The following is a 23000-nucleotide window of genomic DNA, read 5'->3' on the forward strand; positions in this document are numbered from 1 at the left end:
ATATATATATATATATTGTTGCGGATATGGGATTTGGCCTCCATCCATATCCGCTTGTAAATATTCCCCTATTTCCCCAATACTCCCCAACTATCCCCAATCCCCCATTCCCTAGTCCCATTGTCTGTAAACAACACTCTGTAGCCCCGACCTTCCCCTTTTTCCCCCATTAAATGTCGTGCCCAGGTTCACCGCATCTCACGTAGACAACTATAGGACATCTTGCTAGTTATTCTTAGTCTATGTCAGTTAAGGACTCGTTTCCATTAATTCTGACTCTTCGTTGCACCAGAATGTGATTATATGGCACCATTAGTAAGTTTAGGACCTCCCAATACCTCCCCGCATCTCTTCCTCATGAAAACAACACCAACAACAACAACAGCGGCGCGGGGAGTGCGCGTCCTCACTCCGGCTTGGTTAGCCGCCATTGACCATGTGCTCCGACGGGGTTACCATGCAGGGGCTCACTGTCAGCTCCTCGTCAAGGGCGGAGCCCGGTAACCCCCCGCACCCAATAAGAAGCGGCGGACCGATTCCATCTGGGGCGGAGCTAACGAGCCGAGGGCGTGTCACTCCCCGCTGGACATGCGCAGGAAGACGGAGGTGACGTCAGATGCGCCTCAGCTTGGAGAGAAACGGACGCCACCTTCCGAGCGCGACAATACCTCCCCGCATATCTGGACCGGACCGTGTGGTTTCTGCCCCTGAGCCAAGGTGCACCTTGAGCCATCGACTGCCTGCCCTCCCCTGCCATCAATCCCCGTGTGTCAGTCTTGTCCCGTTTGTCTGTGGTCTGTCGGGGCTAAGATAAGACCGTGTATAAGTGCCCATCTTTCTGTGCTGTACCTCTGTGCCGTGTAATCTAAACGTTCAGCATACCCAATATTATATCCTCCTCCGGAGGTCTTGAGAACTGTACCCCTTGTGTCGTGTCATTTAACCCAGCCGTTGTGTCCTTTCCTTCATTGATCTAGCGTAGCGCGATTCGGCCAACGTTCGAGTGTAATCGGGTAAACTGTGCGAACACGGCGGCCATTCCGCTCGGCCCATCATAACATCTAAGTCGTGTCCGTAACAATATATATATATATATATATATATATATATATATATATATATATATATATATATATATATATACAGTGGAACCTTGACTTACGAGTGCACCAACTTACGAGTTTTCCGAGATACGAGCCGTCGCTCGGGCGGTTTATTGCTTTGAGATGCGAGCCGAGATCTGAGTTACGAGCTTACGCCAGCCGCCACCAGGTGGGTTCCGGTCACGTGGTTATCTTGCCGTGCAAGCATATCTGCCGTATATCGCTGCTGTTTTGTTTTTGCATGTTGGTTATTTTGGAGCTTACGCCAGCCGCCACCAGGTGGGTTCCGGTCACGTGGTTATCTTGCCGTGCAAGCATATCTGCCGTATATCGCTGCTGTTTTGTTTTTGCATGTTGGTTATTTTGGAGCTTACGCCAGCCGCCACCAGGTGGGTTCCGGTCACATGGTTATCTTGCCGTGCAAGCATATCTGCCGTATATCGCTGCTGTTTTGTTTTCGCATGTTGGTTATTTTGGAAAATTTCTTAGTTTTAACCATGGGTAAATTTCTTAGTTTTAACCATGGGTCCTAAGTAATTGAGTGCCAAGGGCAGTACTGAGAAGAAGAAGAGGATGATGTGCTTGGATATAAAACACGCAATCGTCGAAAAACATGAGCGAGGTGTGCGTGTTGTCGACTTGGTGAGGCGGATGTGAAGGCAGCTGAAGATTTTATTATAACTTTTGCCGAACTGATAGAAGCCGAACGATACATCCCCCAGCAAATCTTCAACTGTGACGAGACAGGGCTCTTCTGGAAAAAGATGCCGAGGAGGACGTATATAACGGCAGAGGAGAAGAGCATGCCAGGCCACAACTTGTTCAGAGTGCCGGCGATAGCTCGCCTTCTCTTTGTGGAAGACACGGTGAGATTCTTAACATCCAACAACTAATGGGACGCAAACGGGGCGCCCAGTTTAGCGGTACACACATTGATGAATCACCCTGCCTGTGAAACACCGACATGACAGGTTATAGCTGGGTCGGGATTCAAACCCAGGCTGGACAGTTTAGAGTCAAGTGTGCGTACCTCCAGTCCAGGCCATCCTGCCAACTTGTATGCTGCATACAGGTGAAATATAAAGCGCGAGATATTTTTATATATACTGCATATTTAAAAAAAAATTGGTGTGGTTTTTGGCGGGCTGGAACGGATTAATAGCATTTCAATGCATTTTAATGGGGAAATTGATTTGAGAAACGAGCAAATTGAGTTACGAGCTCGGTCACAGAACGAATTAAACTCGTAAGTCAAGGTTCCACTGTATGTATGTATATATATATATATATATATATATATATCTATATATATATATATATATATATATATATATATATATATATATATATAAATATAAATAAGGAGGTGTGTGTGTGTGTGTGTGTGTGTGTGTGTGTCTGTGTGTCTGTGTGTCTATCTGGGTGTCCGCTTATAACTCAAGAACTACTCATCGGAGAAAAGTTTTAGACACAGATTCGGAATCAGCATAAAATCCCGGTGGTTTTAGGCTACGTTTTATTTTAATATCGATGGTTTAAAAAAAAACGCCCCAGCTGCAATTCCATGGTGTAGTTTGTGGCGGCGCTAGACGTTTGGGGTGTATTGCAATGGTTTGTTGGGTTTGGCTGTGGGTCCAGAATAGCTCCCATTTCCTTATGTTCTTCCACTTTTATTTTGTTTCTGCTGTTACAACGCCTTCCTTATCTACCTTATATCCCCCCGACGAGGCCTCTACATAGTTTCATGCGGCAGAATTTCGTGCATTTTGAGTGAAAGAAGTGAGACGAAGTTGTAGGAGGAAGAAGAGGCGCGGTCACTCGATCGTGAGTGGAAATGGCGGGAATTGCGTTTGTATCGCAAAGTAAAGGATCTGCATTCATTTCTGAACTTGCATTGGTGGATTGTTATACATCTGCATTATTTTTCATTTAAAAAAGCTTTATGTTGAACTTGAAGGCTCCAAGCATGGACTATATATAGAGCCCTCATTGAGGTAAAAATAAAAGTAAAAAGCCTGCTATCGCTTGCCAAGCTAGCCGTTCCCCCCCTCCCCTCCCCCCTCCCCTCCCCCCTCCCCCCTCCCCTCCACCCTCCCCTCCCCCCCTTCCCCTCCCCCGCCCCCTCCCCCGCCCCACCCCCCGCCCCCTCCCCCCTCTCCCCTCTCCCCTCCCCCGCCCCCTCCCCCCGCCCCCTCCCCCCGCCCCCACCCCCCGCCCATCACCCTCCCCCCTCCCCTCCCCCACCCCTCCCCCTCCCCCCTCCCCTCCCCCCTCCCTCCCCCTCCCCCTTCCCCACCACTCCCCTCTCCCCTCCCCCTCCCCTCCCCCCCCTCCCCCCCCCCTCCCCTCCCCCCTCACCTCCCCCTTCACCCCTCCCCTCCCCCTTCACCCCTCCCCCTCCACTCCCCCTCCACCTCCACTCCCCCCCTCACCTCCCCTCCCCCTCCCCCCTCCCCCTCCACTCCCCCTCCCCTCCCCCCTCCCCCCTCACCTCCCCCTCCACTCCCCTCCCCTCCCCCCCTCCCCCCTCACCTCCCTCCTCCCCCCTCCTCCTCCCCCTCCCCCCTCCTCCTCCCCCTCCCTCCTCTTCTCCCCTCTCCTCCTCCCCCTCCTCCTCTTCTCCCCTCTCCTCCTCCCCTCCCCTCCTCTTCTCCACTCCCCCCCTCTACTCCCCTCCCCCCCCTCTCCTCCCCTCCCCCCCCATTCCCCTTCCTCCTCCCCTCCCTTCCCCCGCCCGGCAATGCCGGGTACTTCCCATGGCCAGCTGTACGTGGGCTGCTCGAGGGTTGGAAAACCAAGCAATCTTTGTCTTGGCACCAAGTAAGAAAACCAGAAATGTTGTATACCAAGAGGTTTTGAGAAATTGAAAATTGACAAAACGTCATGTAGGAAATGTACTGTGATATTGCTCTAAAATATACATGTTCTTTTCATCATATATTTGTATTATTCTTATTCAACCCGGGCGAAGCCGGGTACCTCAGCTAGTATATATATTGTTGCGGATATGGGATTTGGCCTCCATCCATATCCGCTTGTAAATATTCCCCTATTTCCCCAATACTTCCCAACTATCCCCAATCCCCCATTCCCTAGTCCCATTTTCTGTAAGCAACACTCTGTAGAACCGACCTTCCCCTATTTCCCCCCTTAAATGTCGTGCCCAGGTTCACCGCATCTCACGTAGACAACTATAGGACATCTTGCTAGTTATTCTTAGTCTATGTCAGTTAAGGACTCGTTTCCATTAATTCTGACTCTTCGTTGCACCAGAATGTGATTGTATGGCACCGTAGGAAGTTTAGGACCTCCCAATACCTCCCCGCAGCTCTTCCTCATGAAACAACAACAGCGGCGGCGGCGCGGGGAGTGTGCGTCCTCACTCCGGCTTGGTTAGCCGCCATTGAACATGTGCTCCGACGGGGTTACCACGCAGGGGCGCTGTCAGCTCCTCGTCAAGGGCGGAGCCCGGTAACCCCCCGCACCCAATGGAAGCGGCGGACCGATTCCATCTGGGGCGGGGCTAACGAGCCGAGGGCGTGTCACTCCCCGCTGGACATGCGCAGGAAGACGGAGGTGACGTGAGATGCGCCCCCAGCTCGGAGAGAGAAGACGCCACCCCCCAAGCGCTGAATACCTCCCCGCATCTCTGGACCGGACCGCGTTTGATTCTGCCCCTGAGCCAAGGTGCACCTTGAGCTATCGACTGCCTGCCCTTCCTTGCCATCAATCCCTGTGTAAGTCAGTCTTGTCCCGTTTGTCTGTGGTCTGTCGGGGATAAGATAAGACTGTGTCTAAGTGCCCATCTTTTCTGTGCTTTACCTCTTACCGTGTAATCTACCCGTTTCTGCATCACCAATATTATATCCTCCTCCGGAGGTCTTGAGAACTGTACCCCTTGTGTCGTTGCATTAATCCCAGCCGTTGTGTCCTTTCCTTCATTGATTTAGCATAGCGCGATTTGGCCAACGTTCGAGTGGAATCGGGCGGGATAGCGGTTCTAATCGGGGAGTACCTGTGCGGACGCGGTAATACCAAACCACTCGGTAAACTAACATCTAAAACCGCGTCTGTAACAATTGGTTGTCAGGAGTTGGATTCGGACCTGGGACTAAATTTGTTAGGCCCAAATTTTGGAACACCAATTGTACTATTAGAGTAACAATTGGTGTCGAGGAGTGAGATCGGACCCGAAGCGCGCTTAAGCGCTCAAAATTACAAGTGACCGAAATTTGATTGTGTTTTACAAAAATAAAAACCCGAATTTTGAAAGTCGCGCTATGGCGGATCAAGACGGCTGGGTTCCGGTAGAGGAGAGTGAGGCAGGGTCGATCCAGGACCAAATGAGGGGACATGAGGAGAGCGAAGCAGTGAGGGTGGCAGGCGCGCAAAATGGCGGCGCGCAAAATGGCGCCTCGCACATGGCCACGGCGACCGCGCCCGCGACCGTAGCGGCGCCGTTGGTGGATTCAAACCTTTTTTTTCCTGCAAATGAGGGCCCTTATGGGACAAATGGGAGACCAAATTGGAGGTTTGAAAAACAGTATAGAAGCTCAGGGTGAGCGATTGGAGGGCCAAATGGGGTCCAATAGCAAGAAATTGAGGGAGGACATGGGGGCCCAGATCGGAGGGTTAGGGAGTAGAATAGAGGGATTAGACAATAGATTAGGGGAAATACAGGAGGGGTTAATGGGGGTAGAAAACAGAATGGCCGCTCAGAGAATCAAATGGAAGGGATGCAAAAGGGGTTAGAGGGGTTAGAAAACAGTATGGAAGGCAAATTGAGGGACATGAGGGACCAAGCGGAAAGGGAAGTTAAACAAATGGGGCAGCAGATAGAGGGGTCAGAATGGGGGTAGAAACCAAATTGGATGCTCACAGGGAGGAAATGGAGCAGATGAGGGTGGCATCTGGGCAGGAGATGCAAGTGATGGGAGAGGAGATCAGAAGAGGTGTGAGTGAGGAGGTCGGAGGAGTGCGCGAGGAGGTGAGGCACTGTAAGGAGCACATGGAGAAGGAGGTGAGAAAGGGGACTGTAAAGTTACAAGGGGGCATAGAGGACCTGACGCAGGAGGTGGAACAGCTGACGGAGGGACAAAAAGGACTAACGGAGCAGGTTCAAAGGAACACTGCGGTATTAGGAGGGTTAAAAGCGACACAGAAAGAACTAAAAGATGACTTGATAGCGACGAAGAGGAATGTCAGATGGTACGTGAGGGACTGACAACGAGGTTGGACGAGGTGACAGAGGTAATGGAGACGAAGGACCGGCAGGTGAGGACGCACATGGAAACGGTCAAGGTAGCCTTAGAGGACGAACTTGAGGAGACGTACCGGGAAATAAAAGAGGTAAAGCAGAAATTAGAAGAAGTGGAAGAAGGGGTGAGCGAAATTAAGAAGTGACGGAGAGAGGATAAGAAAGAGATAAAGGAGGAAGTAAAAGAATTGGTCCAAAGTCTGTGTTCGGATCGTGATGATGTGCTCATTAACCGGATGAGGGATTCGCAGGTGATGGAGGAGAAGCGAAGAGAAAGAGGACCCGGTGTAAGTGGTGACCAATATGGTCGTGCGTATGATGCGCCAGGTGATTTAAGAAGCTTGGGGGTCGAGATGGACCCGGGTGTTCGTGAGAGGCCATTGGTGAAGTGTGCGACAGGTCTGGTGTGCGAAAAAGGAGGTGTGCGAGAAAGTCCGACTCTGGGGTGTGAGGAAAAAGTGCGTGCCAAGGAGTGAGGGTGCTGGCGAGAGTGAGTCGGTCGTAGCGCGTGTGCGAGGGAGCACATGGAAGCGCGTAGTGAGGAGTGTTACGGAGGGTGTAAAGGGAGAATGCACGCCTGTGGTGAGTGTTACAGAGGATGTAACGGGAGAGGGTGTGCGAGAAAGATGTGGGACGGACAGGTGCATGGGGAAAGAGTGCGCTGTCAAAAGTAAGGAAGAGTGTACACCTGTGGTGAGTGTTACAGAGGGTGTAACGGGAGAGTGTGCGCGAGAAAGGTGTGTAACGGACAGGTGCATGAGGAAAGAGTGCGCTGTCGAGAGTAAGGGTGAGTGCGCTGTCAAGAGTGGAGGTGAGAGTAGTGAGAGTGACACGGAGCGTGAGTTGGTTATGACAGGTGAGCGAGGATGTACACCTGGAATGGAAGGATGCACACCTGGAATGGTAGAGCGTGTGTGGGAATGCACGCTGGAATTGGTCGTGAGGCACGTGGTTGGGTGTGCGAGTGAGGGCACACCTGTGATTGTCACAGAGGAGGTGACCGAGGAGGGGGCGCGAAGAGGTGTGTTGGTGAGGTGTGCGACCAACGAATGTGTGCCAAAGTGTTCGGCGGTCAGGTGTGTGACCAAGGCTGTGAGTGGAATGAGTGTACCTGGGTGTGTTAGAGAAGGTACGACGAGGAGCAAGGAAACGGCTGGATGTATGAGCAAGAAAGGGGTAGCGTATGCATGTAAGCATGCAGGTGAAGCATCGACGGTAACCGGGCTAGAGGTTAGAACGACTTATAGCCGAATCGGGCCCTCGGTGCGTGCCGGGCTTCGCGTGCCGCGAGAACCAGCGGGGATCCGAGCCGCGGCGGGTTCGAAAGGACCGCCGTACGCGATCCACGCTGGGCCTCGCTTTGAACGGCCGCGTCCGTGCTCCACTAGGCGGAGCGGGCAGCCCGATAGGAAGGGTCGTCATGGCGACCACTTTTTGTTGAGGCATTCCGGCAGGTCGAGATCGGGCCATGGGATGGCTCCGTGCCGAGATGGTGCGTGGGACCTTGGCCCGGGTAAACCTCCTTCCCTGCACCGAATGCGGGACGTATCCAGCCGCTGGCACCAAACAACCCGCATTCATGGCTTGGCTGTACGAAGCCGAGCTTTAGGAGTGAATTGGCGCACCGAGAGGCATTAGTGAGTAGACTGTGTGATGAGGTTAGTGTTTTGGACCCAAAATTAGAAAAAAACAAAATTTGATGATTGGCAAAGGATTGGCAGTAATGATTGGCAGATGATGGGTAGTGATTGGCAAATTTTTGATTTGTGAAATTTGATGTGCAAAAATTGGTAGTGGGAGATGCCCGATGTGGTGGGATGGCAACTCTGTCATCCCTCACAAAATGGGGCAAATGCGCTATAGTTTAGGGGGTGTATGGCAGTGAAAACTAGCCCGGGTGGGTTAGGATATTGATAGGGATCTAGCGAAGGTGACATTAGGTGACGTTAAGGTTAGTTAGTGACAAGGATACCTGTAGTGGGGACGCAGGTAGATTAGTGTGGATTATAATGACGAGGGAGCGCAATAGTTTAAAGGGACGACTGGGAAGCGCAAGTTTCAGAGGGGAGTAGTTAGATGAGATGATGCTGTGTGAGAACTGGACAGGTGTGTGGAGCAGTGTGGAGCAGTGTATGAGTAGTGAGTGTTGTGGATCAGCGCGAATGCGCTTGGGGAGAGAAGGGTGCAGGTGGCACCAGGTGTGAGAGCACAGGTGTGCAAGTACAGGTGTGTGGAATACATGGAGTATTGGAATGAGTGGTGTGGAGAGAGTTGGAGTAAGTGGTACGGAGTGGTGTGCATGGTGCGAAGGTGTGAATGGGGGAAGAGTGGACCCCCTGCACGAGTACCCGGGGCGGGTAGTGTAAGTGTTAGGTAGAGGGTATAGGTAAATTGTGGTTGGAGATTGGCATTTGTGGTGCGGTTGCAGAATGGTATTGTGGATGGGTGCATTAGTGTTGTGGAAATGGCTGGGCGTGTAGCCTGTTAGTGTGTGTAGTTGGTTTGGGCACTCCACCACTGTGAGGATGTCGGCCAGGTGAGGCCGCAGGTGGGCTCTGGGAGCCGTTAGTGTCAGTGGGTGCCTGAGGATCCCGGGTGTGGATCGGGCAGCCCGTGCCAGAGAGGGCACTGAGGGGGTGAGAGTGCGAGAGGGCCTTCCCCAGTTAGTTAGGTTAGGGTGAGGAGCAGGTAAGCTCGGGTGGCAACTACAGTGGTGGAGGTGTGCAGGTGGGTAGACCTGCTGGGAGAGCTGCACGTCACAGCCCAGAAATTGTGCGAGGGCACCGGGAGATGAATCGGGGGCGTGAGACCCCTAAATTGAGAAGCACCACAGTTTGGTCAATGGGAATTGGTTTTTAGAACCCATAGTGTAAGTTGGCCAATGGATTGGCAGGGAAAGACCCCGGGTAATGTAAAGTTAAAGTCATTTAGGAAATAGTTAGGATTGATGAACCTGTCGCAACCTGTCTCACCTGGTTCCCATGTGCCCCCAGTGTGCATTACCTTATATTGCGTGCACTTTTGCGCCCTTACCACCTTACTCACTTGCTCTATTTTTGTCTCCCACCTCCGAGGATCTGGCTTTGGGGCAGAGAGAGAGGAGAGAGAGGTGCTGGCTCCGCAGTTGTGGGCCTGTACTTTCGCTGCTTGCTGCCTGGATCGATACACCATATGGACCGCAATTTTTGTGGCCGCCCACCATGGACCGCAGTTCTTCTGCGGGCAAGCACCACCCGTGGATGGACCTCTGGGTCAACGTGGCACCTATGCCATACAGGTGAACCACTTATAGTTGGCCCCTCTGACGGCCACAATTCAGAAATGGACGCGGTTGGCGCCTTTCTTTATTTTTAAAGAAGCCAGAAGGCCAAGTGCTTCAAGAAGGCAAGACCAGCGGCAGAACATCGGCCGGCTGCGACACCACCGGTGATTATTGAACACTTTATTGGTGCACCGGATGGTGCTGACTGTATGAATAAGGGTGGTGCTTTTGGTGCTTGGATGGGGTGCTCTGCACATTATTAAAGGCCGTAAGGCCACAGGGCACTCGTGGGTTGGTGTATCGATGCTGGCATGCGTGCTCTCTCTATGCATAACATCTGCATGTGTTCCTCCAAAAACAGGTCCTGGATCGTAGTGTAAATATCAGTGTAGTCTTGTGTAAATAATGCCCCCTACCGGCTGTATGTTTAGTTTGAGGATTCTTTCCGCGATTCGGTTATCCTGTGGGTGTGTTTCTGTGAGGAGAAGGGTGCAACGTCGCAGGGGGACATATTTACTCATTTGTGAACATCTGTAAAACTGTCGCACTCAGGGTTGAGTTAATAGTAGAGGGAACTACATCTGAGTGCCACACTAACGTAGGTAAAAATTTATCGGGTCGGGACGCCCCGAGGTAGAGAAGGGTGCAATGTTGCGGATATGGGATTTGGCCTCCATCCATATCCGCTTGTAAATATTCCCCTATTTCCCCAATACTTCCCAACTATCCCCAATCCCCCATTCCCTAGTCCCATTTTCTGTAAGCAACACTCTGTAGAACCGACCTTCCCCTATTTCCCCCCTTAAATGTCGTGCCCAGGTTCACCGCATCTCACGTAGACAACTATAGGACATCTTGCTAGTTATTCTTAGTCTATGTCAGTTAAGGACTCGTTTCCATTAATTCTGACTCTTCGTTGCACCAGAATGTGATTGTATGGCACCGTTAGGAAGTTTAGGACCTCCCAATACCTCCCCGCAGCTCTTCCTCATGAAACAACAACAACAACAGCGGCGGCGGCGCGGGGAGTGTGCGTCCTCACTCCGGCTTGGTTAGCCGCCATTGAACATGTGCTCCGACGGGGTTACCACGCAGGGGCGCTGTCAGCTCCTCGTCAAGGGCGGAGCCCGGTAACCCCCCGCACCCAATGGAAGCGGCGGACCGATTCCATCTGGGGCGGGGCTAACGAGCCGAGGGCGTGTCAGTCCCCGCTGGACATGCGCAGGAAGACGGAGGTGACGTGAGATGCGCCCCCAGCTCGGAGAGAGAAGACGCCACCCCCAAGCGCTGAATACCTCCCCGCATCTCTGGACCGGACTGCGTTTGATTCTGCCCCTGAGCCAAGGTGCACCTTGAGCTATCGACTGCCTGCCCTTCCTTGCCATCAATCCCTGTGTAAGTCAGTCTTGTCCCGTTTGTCTGTGGTCTGTCGGGGATAAGATAAGACTGTGTCTAAGTGCCCATCTTTTCTGTGCTTTACCTCTTACCGTGTAATCTACCCGTTTCTGCATCAACAATATTATATCCTCCTCCGGAGGTCTTGAGAACTGTACCCCTTGTGTCGTTGCATTAATCCCAGCCGTTGTGTCCTTTCCTTCATTGATTTAGCATAGCGCGATTTGGCCAACGTTCGAGTGGAATCGGGCGGGATAGGGTTCTAATCGGGGAGTACCTGTGCGGACGCGGTAATACCAAACCGCTCGGTAAACTAACATCTAAAACCGCGTCTGTAACAATATATATATTATATTATATTATATATGTATATATATACACACACAGGGTGGTCCAGAAACCCTGGGCACATTTTGAAGAACGATACCTGCAACAAACAACTAAGTTTATTATTGTTCTTTGGGACAAAACATGATTACTCTTAAATGGATGTGACCGCTTAAACACGCACAGGCATCACGTGATGCGCAACAGGGTGAGGTGTATCACGTGATATGGATCGGGGTGAGCCTCGCTCACTGTGCTGCATGCGTTTGTCTTTGCATTAGTTCAGTTCATTGTGAATTAGACACCCTGATATGACGGAGGATATCATGAGACAGAAGATTCGTGCTGTACGCTTGTATTCTATATCTGGAAATTCGGCGGACGTTCACAGACAACTTGTCAAAGAATGTGGTTGCGACGCAATTGACAGAAGAACCATCGGCAGAATAAACAAGCAGTTTGATTAAACCGGCAGCATTCTTCCAAAACGGTCACCAGGTCGGCCTCGTACTGTTCGAACTGAGGAAAGCAGAGCGGTCATTCAACAACAACTCGACAGTAACACACCATTATCATCTCGTCGTTTATCAAACATCACCAACATAAGCCGATCATCGATTCGAAGAATACTAAAATGCCATAATGCAAAACCATACATACCCAGATTCATTCACAAACTATCTGAGGATGATTTTGACAGGCGCATTGAGGCATGTGAGACATTGCTTGGATTAATGGATATGGACAATGATTTGCAGAACAGGATGTGGTCAGATGAATCCAAGTTTACTTTATCTGGTTCTGTGAATCATCATAACAGCGTGATATGGGCAGGAGACAACCCACGATTTACTGTTAAGCACAACGTCCAGTATCAAGCTAGTGTGTCTGTCTGGGCAGGCATTTCTTCTCGAGGCATTGTTTGACCAATATTTTTTCGAAGAAAATGTGAATGCTGCAAATTACCTTCTAATGTTGGAGCAGCATGTGGTTCATGCATGATGGTGCACCTGCTCATTATGCTGCCAGTGTACGCCAGGCCCTTGATTTGAACTTTACAGACAAATGGATTGGCTGTTGTGCTCCGGTTGAATGGCCAACGTGGGCTTGTGATTTAACAACACCTTGTGATTTCTTCCTTTGGGGTTTCCTCAAACACAAAGTGTATGTGAGGAATCCTACGACCCTTAGAGACTTAAAACAATTCATCCGTAATGAGACTGCTGCCTTAACGACTGAAACATGCAGAACTGCGTGTCAGAGTGTTTCGTCATGGCTACAGCTGTGCATAGACAATGAAGGAAAGCAGTTTGAATATTTGAACTGATTTGTTTCATGTATACTGGACTGATTAAACTTTTAACGAATAATCTTGTTCTGTTTTGCACCAAAGAGCAAAAATAAACTTAGTTGTTTGTTGCAGGTATCGTTTTTCAAAGTGTGTGTGTGTGTGTGTGTGTGTGTGTGTGTGTGTGTGTGTGTGTGTGTGTGTGTGTGTGTGTGTGTGTGTGTGTGTGTGTGTGTGTGTGTGTGTGTGTGTGTGTGTGTGTGTGTGTGTGTGTGTGTGTGTGTGTGTGTGTGTTTATATATAAATATATATATATATTAGGGTGGGCTTCAAAAAAGCAAAATGCAGATTTTCTCCGGGACATGGTCTATTTTTGTTCCTTTTGGTGTCAAAGGAAACCACACCAAATTTGAACGGGTAGGAATCCAATAATATTTAGGGGTGCCACATCAGTGATGAATTTTCCCCCATGCAAAAATAGGAATTCCCATTTTTTGGGCTGTATATACCACCGTTTAGAGGCCATTTTTCCCCGCAAAGCGGGGGTTGGCCTTTTCGGGGACCGTGGTAGTTGTTGTTTTTTGGTCCCCTTTTTGAAGCAATGTTTTACGGCCGGATGCCCTTCCTGACGCCAACCCTTTTTGCCACCTTCAACGACAAACGGAATTACCAGTGAACGGGAGAGGGTGTGCGAGAAAGATGTGGGACGGACAGGTGCATGGGGAAAGAGTGCGCTGTCAAAAGTAAGGAAGAGTGTACACCTGTGGTGAGTGTTACAGAGGGTGTAACGGGAGAGTGTGCGCGAGAAAGGTGTGTAACGGACAGGTGCATGAGGAAAGAGTGCGCTGTCGAGAGTAAGGGTGAGTGCGCTGTCAAGAGTGGAGGTGAGAGTAGTGAGAGTGACACGGAGCGTGAGTTGGTTATGACAGGTGAGCGAGGATGTACACCTGGAATGGAAGGATGCACACCTGGAATGGTAGAGCGTGTGTGGGAATGCACGCTGGAATTGGTACTCAGTGAACTGGTACTCAATTAGCCGACCTCGGAAGGATGACAGGCTGAGTCATCCCCCCTGGCATTAATTCGGCGATCGACCGAGATTCGAACCCAGGATCCTAGGATCCTAAGCCGGCACCCTAGCCGCTAGCCCAACACCAGGGCTGTATATACACAAAATAAATACATAATTATATATATACATTAAATATAATATTAAAAATAAATATATAGTAAATATACATTAAATAATAAATATACATAAATACACATTATACATTATATATATACAATATATTATACATACAGTTTTGAGACTTCCTATGATCACTATCTGGGCAATTTTCATGCATGTTTTGTATAGGTTCCCGGGGTCAGGGGTACCCTTTTTTAGTGTGTAATATGTAGGCCTAACTTATTGACTGTGGCTCTTTTGTAGAGAGTGACCCTGTGGAGTAAGAATTAACAGGATTTTACCCACATTCTTGCTTATTTTGCAGATATGGCATGTGCTAGTACCAGTGTTTCATTTACAACTCGGGCTCAGGATAATGCGTATCTCATTGGGTCCACTTCTGGAGATGCCATCAAAGGTGCCAAGCTCCCGACTGTGCATCAATCTCTTGTCCTGTTTTTCCATCACCTGAAGAAGGAGAATCGCACTGCCCAGGAGAGTGCAACCCTCACCATTGAAGAGGTTGTGAAGTTCTGGGAAAAAGCTCACCTACCTACGACGAAGCAGCACTGCATCCATCGTTTGGAGAGGCTATATGAAGAATGGAGGAGCCTCCAAAAAGGTGCAAAGCGGGGTGGTGCGACCCAAGAGAAAAAGGAAGCATCCTTCAAGGCCTCCTTGGAGAAGACGTTTGATCTTAGGCATGCAGATTCGGAGGCCATAATCACCAACCCCGAGGACAGGAAGTTTCTTCACGATCAATTCTCAGAGAGGAAGGCTTCAATGGGATCTGTAGACACTGTGTTGGAAGCAAAAACGTTCTTGTGTGTTTGAAAGATCAGCAGCCACGAGATGATTATCATGAACTCCTAGAACTGACTGTCATCTACATGGGAGGAATCCCACCTCGTTGGAATCCGGATCATGGCTCCAGGAGCAATGCACAGAGCCAGATGGATGGCAAAACCACTATATTCACTACAGGTGTTCATGTTTCGGTCAGAGTTCCACTTGACACTTCGAGAGGCGAGAGAACTCCGAGCCTTCAACATTTTTGTCTGCCTTGTGTATGTACAGGCTTGGTTTCGGGCTCCACAAGCTATTGAGGCTCCCCTGAATGACATTAACCTCTTCAAGAAGTTGGAAAAGTTTGAACAAATCAATCAGAAGATGGCTCAGGCAGCCTTGAAGGCACTTGGCCGCCACACGTGGTACATGAGCCCAGTACTAGTGGCATTTGCATTCTTTGACACCAGAATTGACAAAGAAAGCAAGATCGATATGATTGAAGCATTGAAAAATGACGGTGAAAACCCCTCTCCAAAGAGACCAGCTATCAAACGAGGAACTGCCCTGTCAATCGCTGGCCTCATAACAAAACACACCAAGCATTTCTTCAGCATCCTAGGGACCCCAACTGATTGGATGGATAAGGATCCTGGTTCATGGGAGCAAGAAACCAGCTTTCAGGAAGCAAAGAAAGCCGCCAGTGGCTTAGTCGTGGTGAACGACAGGGCAGAAAGGGGTGTCGCATTGATACAAGACTACAATAAGCTCCTTACAAAGGATGAAGAGCAAAAGCAAGCTCTGCTCCAAGTTGTTGCTGCTCACAGGAAGATGTACCCCGATGCCAAGAAGGCAACAGTGGTGAAACAGGCCCAGAAATAGGAGTTACATTTCTCATTATATTTGGGTTTTTAAATATTATGTGATATGGTGTCTCTTCATTTTATGAACTGAACATTTGGATTGTTATCATTGAATTTGAGTTTTCATAGCAATATAGTGCTATTTGTGCAGCTATTGTAACTTGTGTTTGCTGGAATACAAAGAAAGTGAGTGGAGGGTGGATTTTCATAAAAAACTTCTGGTTTTGCTTTCGATCCATATATAGAAAAGTTTTGTAGACACCTTTAGTTTGAAGGCTGATGTGGCACCCCTAAATAAAATCAGATTGCTTTCATATTTGGTGTCTTTTCATTTTGGAACAAAAGGAACAACATAAAGCCATGTCCCAGTAAATATTTAAAAAAAATTATTTTGAGCACCACCCTAATATATATATCCGTTCCATTCTACAATCCTTCTGGCAGACATGAAATGCATCTGGCCGCCCCAAAGAACCTCATGAACAGGGGTTTCTGCACATGTGCGCCAAGCAATCTGGGGCACATAACGTAATTTTGGAAGTGCCATATTAGTGACAGATTTTTGGAATATAGTGTGAGCTTTATTTTTTTTCTGATCATACTGACGGTTATATTGGTGAACATTGTAACACTTGCCTATTTGTGCCATCCACTGCAGGGAATGTGTACTTCTTTTCCAATGATGGCATAAGATCTTTTAATGGCACTTCGTTGCTCACATGGCTGAATGTTTCCTTGAAATGGATGGTGTGCTGGACAACTTGGCACAGCAGCAGAATAGTACAGTGCTGTGTAATATAATTTGCTTTGTTGTAAGTCTTGCACAAACAGGAAGTTATCAGTCAACTCTCTCGCCTCTTGGAATTGTGATTTGTAATATATTCTGATGCTTTCCAGGCCTCCGGCTTTGTGTCCAGTTTGCTTCTTCTCTGGCTGACTCAGCACTGTGGGTGTCGCTTGTTGGACTGGCATGGATCTATTGGTGGAGTCTTGGAGTTGGCGGTAGTGGTGGTGGAGGTGTGGGTGGCAGTTTATGGGGGACACCTGCTGCTGAGGATATGGGAGGGGGGCCTGGGCGTTTGGTGCTCAGGGTGACCAGGACTGGAGATGGAGTTTCCAAGGTCTTCCCTGCAGGGTCTATGAGGTGATGAGGCTGAAGGAAGAATTTGGCAATTAATAATACTTTCACTAACTTGTGGATGCTTCAATGTTAAATGTTCCTTCACCTGCTTTTCAACAGCATCCAAGTAGCAGCTGCCATTGTTCTGGAGCGCTATATGTACACATTTCCTGTGTTCAATCCCGCACTTCCTGCCGCCTCCCGGCGGCGCCTTGCTTCACGCCGCCTCACTGGGTACAAGGTCTACGATGTTGATGGTACAAACTGCACTCGGCTTGTTAGAGGGTTAAAACTATCGTTTGTGGGTCCAGGTATCATGGAAGGTGGAGTTATTGGCCTCTTTTGCTTGGCCTTGAGTGAACATTTTGCTCCTATAAATAAATAAGATGACTGACTGGAGTCAGAATGTGTTGCAAGCATATCAGAGCTAAAGTATTATCATTACAGAAGATATCTTGCTAAGGGCCTGATCTATGGAGTAAAATTGGGGATAGATAAGAATAGTTATTTCATAGTACATGTTAGTTCAAATGTGGTGTAATTCCTGCAAAGAATAAAGATCCCATTTTCCCGTTCCCTCTCCCCACCCCCCACCCCCCCAATGTCTGTATGTCTAAACACTGCATTCTCCCCTCCCTTCATTCTTAAACCTTCCTCGTTGTACATCTGTCTTTGTGTGCAATCTTCCTCCACTAACAGCCAATGCGATGTGCCATGGATGGTTCGTTGGACCCTGCGGGATGTAATAAAATCGTGCACACTGTGTGCGGGGTTGTTGTTCTTCTGTCCTGGGGCCATGGTTAGTTTGTGCTGTTGAAGAGGTCCTGGTGTTTCGGGTCTGTTGAAGAGCTGGTGTCTGCTGGCATTGTAGTTTGCACTGGCGAGCAGAAGCCTTGCACTAGACCACTGCATACTCAAATGAGGACCCACACCACTCATGGGCAGGGCTTGTGCAGCATCGGTTTTTCTTTGTCTTGTCATTTCTCTTATCTGTCCCGTGTTTCCTGAATGAATGAGATTAAGGCATATTTCATAAACTGTTGTGTAAGTTCCGTCATTATCGATATTGGTGGGGTCGTACCGGTATATACTGTTATATCAGTAGTAAAAACAAACAAACTCGGATTCCAAAAATACGTAATGGTCCAATGACCCATGACCTATTCATATATGATGAACACATCATTGACACGGGTAATTCAAGGCATACATAATGCACCCGATCTTTACGAATCGTGGCAAATTTTTTCATAGGATAGAGAATTTGGTTGACAGAGTAAAAGGGGTTCAGTTTTGTCCTTCACCGACTGTATTCCTGCAGGGTGATTTTTGAAGACAATAGTTGGCGACCATTAATCGTAGTTAGCAGGTGATTGCTCGGCTAGCATGCTCAGTAAATATTACAGCTCAGTAAAAAGCAATGTAAATATAGCCCAGTAGAAAGCTAGTTCAGTGCCCGATATTGGCACACGTGATGATGACATGTACTCAGAAGAGGGTCAGAAAGCAGTATTCAGGATTGCAAAGCAGATAGCGAAAGAGAGGTGTGATGTGATGGGGGTGAGTTGCTTGAAGGATGAAGTGGGACAAATCGTTGTCGACCCAGATGGAATTAAAGGAAGATGGAAAAGATATATGGAAATGCTGTTGAATACAGAGAATGAATGGGATGGCAACATAGAGAGTAACCCAGTTTTAGGACCGGCAGAGAAGATAACTGAGAAGGAAGTTGAGGAAGCGATAAAAGCAATGAAGGGTAGAAAAGCGGGAGGGCCGACAGGAGTTGTGGGAGATATGTTGAAGGCAGCAGGAAGTTGGGGTGTGAAGAGAATGACAGAGATCTGTAATCTGGTGGTGAAAGAAGGCCGCATTCCAGTGGATTGGGAACTGAGTACCCTCGTCCCTCTATACAAGGGGAAAGGTGACCCTCTGGAGTGTGGCTCGTACCGAGCGATAAAGTTATTGGAGCATGGAATGAAGGTATTGGAAAGGGTGTTGGAGAGGAGGATAAGGAAGAAAGTGAAGATCGACGAAATGCAGTTTAGATTTATGCCAGGAAGAGGAACGACAGACGCGCTTTTCATTGTGAGGCAGTTGCAGGAGAAGTACATGGAGAAGAGGAAGAAGTTGTTTCTCGGGTTTGTTGATCTGGAAAAAGCATTCGATAGGGTTCCACGCAAAGTATTGACATGGGCATTGAGGAAGTTAGGAGTGGAGGAATGGTTGATCAGAGTAGTGATGGCAATGTACAAAAGAGCGCGCACAGCTGTAAGGACGAAGGACGGGAACAGTGGTGAGTTTGAGGTGAAGGTGGGAGTGCATCAGGGGTCTGTACTATCCACTACTATTTGTAACTGTGATGGAGGTGCTGGCTCAGAACGTAAAGGAGGGTTTACCATGGGAGTTGTTGTATGCAGATGATCTGGTGTTGATTGCGGAAAGTATGGATGGACTGAAGGAAAAGATGAACAAGTGGAAGGAATGTATGGAGACAAAAGGTCTGAAGGTGAATATCGGAAAGACGAAGGTGATGGCAAGTGGTAAAGCATGTGGTGAGGTGGAAAGAACTGGGAAGTGGCCCTGTGCTGTGTGTAGGAAGGGTGTCGGAGTGAACTCCATTCAATGTACAATGTGCGCTGAGTGGGTTCATCGAAAATGTAGTGGTCTGAGAGGGTCATTAACCAGTGTGGCAGCTACATTCAAATGTAAGGTGTGCACAGAGGGAGCTGCAGATGGAGGAAATGTTGAGTTGGATCTTGGAGAAGGCGTGAAGCTGGAAGGTGTGAAAACATTTTGCTACCTCAGAGACATGCTGAATGGAGAAGGTGGATCAGACTCGGCAACGGTTGCTAGAGTGAGATGTGCATGGAAGAAGTTTCGGGAACTGAGTGGCGTGCTGATGATGAGGGGAGTGTCGTTGAAGCTGAAGGGAAAGGTGTATGCTGCATGTGTGAGAAGTGTTATGATTTATGGGAGCGAGACATGGCTAATGAACGTAGAGCAGCAACGAAGGTTGGAAAGGGTGGAAATGCGAATGGTTCGACGGATGTGCGGAGTAACGTTGAGAGAGAGGAAGACAAATGATGAATTGCGAAAGATGATGGGAATAGAGCCTGTGATTGATGCTGTGAAGAGGAACAGGTTGAGATGGTTTGGTCATGTGTTGAGGAAGGATGAAAGTGACTGGTTGAGAAGAGTGATGGAAATGAATGTAGAAGGAAGTAGAGGATGGGGAAGACCGAGAAAGACTTGGCTAAAGATAGTGGAAGAAGAAATGCGGGCAAGGGGGTTAACAAGGAGAGATGCAGAAAATAGGGCAAAATGGAGAAGATTGTCATGGGGACCGCAAGGCTAACCCTCTTGTAGGGAAAATGGCCTTTAAAATGCATGTTGTTGTTGTTGTTGTTTTTGATGATGACATGTACGGTATTGGTAAATCGGCACAGGCCAATATCGGTATCTGTAATCAACAGAGGCTTTCTGAGGCACACTCGATTCATATAAAATAACCAATTGCTTTAAAAACCACTGCGAGGTTCAAGGAAAACGCGATGGCTTGTGCGTATGCTGCTGAGGGTTAAAAGTTAAAACCTACTGTATACCTACTTCCTGGTACACCTTGATGTAATACATTCCACTGTCCCAGTTGTTGCTGAGTGAATCAAAGCATCAGTTAAATCATGTATTTAAGGATTGTAAACACCTTTATTCAATTTGTTGGTGATATACCGATATTTCTGTGGCTAAACCGATGAAAAAAAAAAAAAAAAAATTCTCATGATTTTTTTTTGGTATACCAGTATATCGATATGAAAAATTATATAAATATTACCGGTATATCAATATATCACCAGACCCTCCTGTCCTGGGTCCAGGGGTGCGTTGGATTAATTGTGTAATCAATTTGTAACAATGCCAAGTTGGTTACATAAAAAAAATTGAAGAGTTTAGGGTCAGAGATGCTCTTTTTGTGTCATTTGACCTTCCCGATTGCAACCCCATCTGGTGATCAGCAGGGCAGAGCCAATGTGTTTGTGTGGCAGACGCTTGTTGCTAACAGGTCGTGCAGTATTTGCTGTTATGGGGCTCACCCTGTGCCTTGTTGCTTCATCAAGTTGGGGATTTCGATTTTTATTCAACTAACTTAGCATGGTCACAAATTAACGATTTGGTAGTACAGTACTGTATGTCGTCCTGATGAGCCCATAATTGGGAAGAAATTTAGATCGGCGGCGGCTCTGCTTTTATTTGTGACCATAGGTCTGGGTCTTGAAAGACCTGAATGTCACACAGATGTCATCCTAGTTCAGAGGTGATGTGTTGGTATAATTTATGCACACAAAGTCAGCGTCATGTTGCATTTAGGGTCAGAGTTGCTCCTTTTTTATGGAGAAAAATTGGTATACTGAAGAGATCAGGATGTAACAGGACAAAACGAACTGTACGGAGAGGAGGAAACAGTGGGGGTAGGGGGGAGACACCAACAGCAGAGTTGAATGAGAAGATAGAGGGAGACTTGAACAAACAATGGGTGTAGGAAGGAATGGGGTGGGGGGCAGGAAAAGATGCATAGGGTGGACAAGATGATGTATATGTATGTATGTATGTGTATATATATTGCCGTGTGCCTACCCTGTAGTGAACACCACAGGGTGACACGGATGACCAAACGAGCTTTACTCCCAGATGTTCAATCGAAAATGACGGTATTCTTTACATGCGAGGGAAAGAGGGACGACGCACTTACCTAGACGGCTTCCACCCAACTTCTTCGCACCTGGACAATTAATCAACTCAAACGACACGGAATTAAAATGTACAAAAATACCGGCTTTTTTAAAGAAAATGCCGGTCACAAAATGTACGATACAACTAAATTCCTAATTGGAGTGCCCCCACACAGACCCGAATACAGACACAGAGAAATATATCTGTGAAAATAAATGTGTTTGTGTGGCACTTGGCTCTAATCGGCTCTTGAACCTCGTCAGGAATCGTCCTGTGCCCCGCGTCCTTGTGCGCGAAAACTGCAGGCTGCACTCCGGGTGCGAACTAGGCCTCGTAGAGCGGTCCGCTCACTCCTGGCTTCGTGCACGAAGCGAACAGGCCTTGCCGCGCAGCTCGCTCTTCTAGCCGCGCTTGTCCTCACAATCTCGTTCACCAACACCAAAGCCAGACGATGCGAGCCAGCCACGAGAAGACGAAGAGGAGCGATGTTGGGACACCACCGTTCGTCGTCAAAGCCAGGGCTCGAGAGGACGAAGAAGAGGAGAGCGGAAATCAAGAGGAGAGAATGAAGCCAAGAGTGCAAAATGTCGGGGAGATGACCGCTCGCCACCAAACCCAGAACATGCGAGGAAATCGAGGGGAAGAGAAAATCGTGGTGTCCCCCCAAGGAATGTCCTTTGCTCAAGAGCTAGAAAATGTCAGCCAGAGCTCTCCTTTATAGTCAAGGCTCTGACGTCATCCTACGACGTCTCCACCAATCCCATAATCCCTTCTTACCAGACTTTTGTGCCAATCAATCCCGGACCAATCACTGCTCTTTGGGGCGTGGCCCCATGGACCTTTTGTGCCTGTGTGCTCACCAGGTCGATGTTATCCGCGGTAGTGCTCAATGTCCTGTTTCTGGTTGGTTTTTATTTAGTGTCATAAATGGGTGATTTCTTACTGTGTGTGTGTGCTGTTGGTGTCATGAGGAACAGAGGAAAAATAACAGAGGCCATTACATACAGGGGATTAATTACCCATAATCCCTCGCTAATTAACATACCCCACCCCTCGTGATGTGAACGAAGACACGCTCTTCCACGACATATGGTGTACACAAATTTCCTACTTATTACATGGGGTTTCTTCTTCTTCACAACAGTCGGAGCACACAACCTATGTAATTCTACCTGGACTAAGGTATTGCCTACCCCCCACAAACATAACAATATGTATGTATATATATACAGTGAAACCTTGACTTACGAGTGCACCAACTTACGAGTTTTCCGAGATACGAGCCGTCGCTCGGGCGGTTTATTGCTTTGAGATGCGAGCCGAGATCTGAGTTACGAGCTTACGCCACCCGCCACCAGGTGGGTTCCGGTCACGTGGTTATCTTGCCGTGCAAGCATCTCTGCCGTATATCGCTGCTGCTTTGTTTTCGCATTTTGGTTATTTTGGAGCTTACGCCACCCGCCACCAGGTGGGTTCCGGTCACGTGGTTATCTTGCCGTGCAAGCATCTCTGCCGTATATCGCTGCTGCTTTGTTTTCGCATTTTGGTTATTTTGGAGCTTACGCCACCCGCCACCAGGTGGGTTCAGGTCACGTGGTTATCTTGCCGTGCAAGCATCTCTGCCGTATATCGCTGCTGCTTTGTTTTCGCATTTTGGTTATTTTGGAGCTTACGCCACCCGCCACCAGGTGGGTTCAGGT

The 23000-nt window shown here is 48.5% G+C and overlaps 1 protein-coding gene across 5 annotated transcripts in view; it reads left to right on the top strand.

The window, feature by feature from the left end:
• Positions 1 to 18226, top strand: part of LOC137433303 (vang-like protein 2) — a 47953-nt gene extending 29727 nt beyond the window's left edge. The window contains exons 6-7 of one of the 5 annotated variants that reach the window (XR_013624194.1): positions 16111 to 16596; positions 16693 to 18226. Coding sequence is in view for 2 of the 5 variants with exons in the window: in XM_078782602.1 (XP_078638728.1) it covers positions 14728 to 15471 (744 nt within the window). In the remaining 3 variants the exon portion in view is untranslated. Of the gene's footprint in view, positions 1 to 4431; positions 4456 to 10603; positions 11018 to 14128; positions 15767 to 16110; positions 16597 to 16692 lie in introns of those variants that run through there. The other 4 variants (XM_078782602.1, XM_078782617.1, XM_078782611.1 and 1 more) reach the window with 4 other exon arrangements.
• Positions 18227 to 23000: the final 4774 nt, after the last annotated feature.

Source organism: Myxine glutinosa, chromosome 1, assembly GCF_964187855.1.
Source record: "Myxine glutinosa chromosome 1, kmMyxGlut1.1, whole genome shotgun sequence".
Lineage (NCBI taxonomy): Eukaryota > Metazoa > Chordata > Myxini > Myxiniformes > Myxinidae > Myxine > Myxine glutinosa.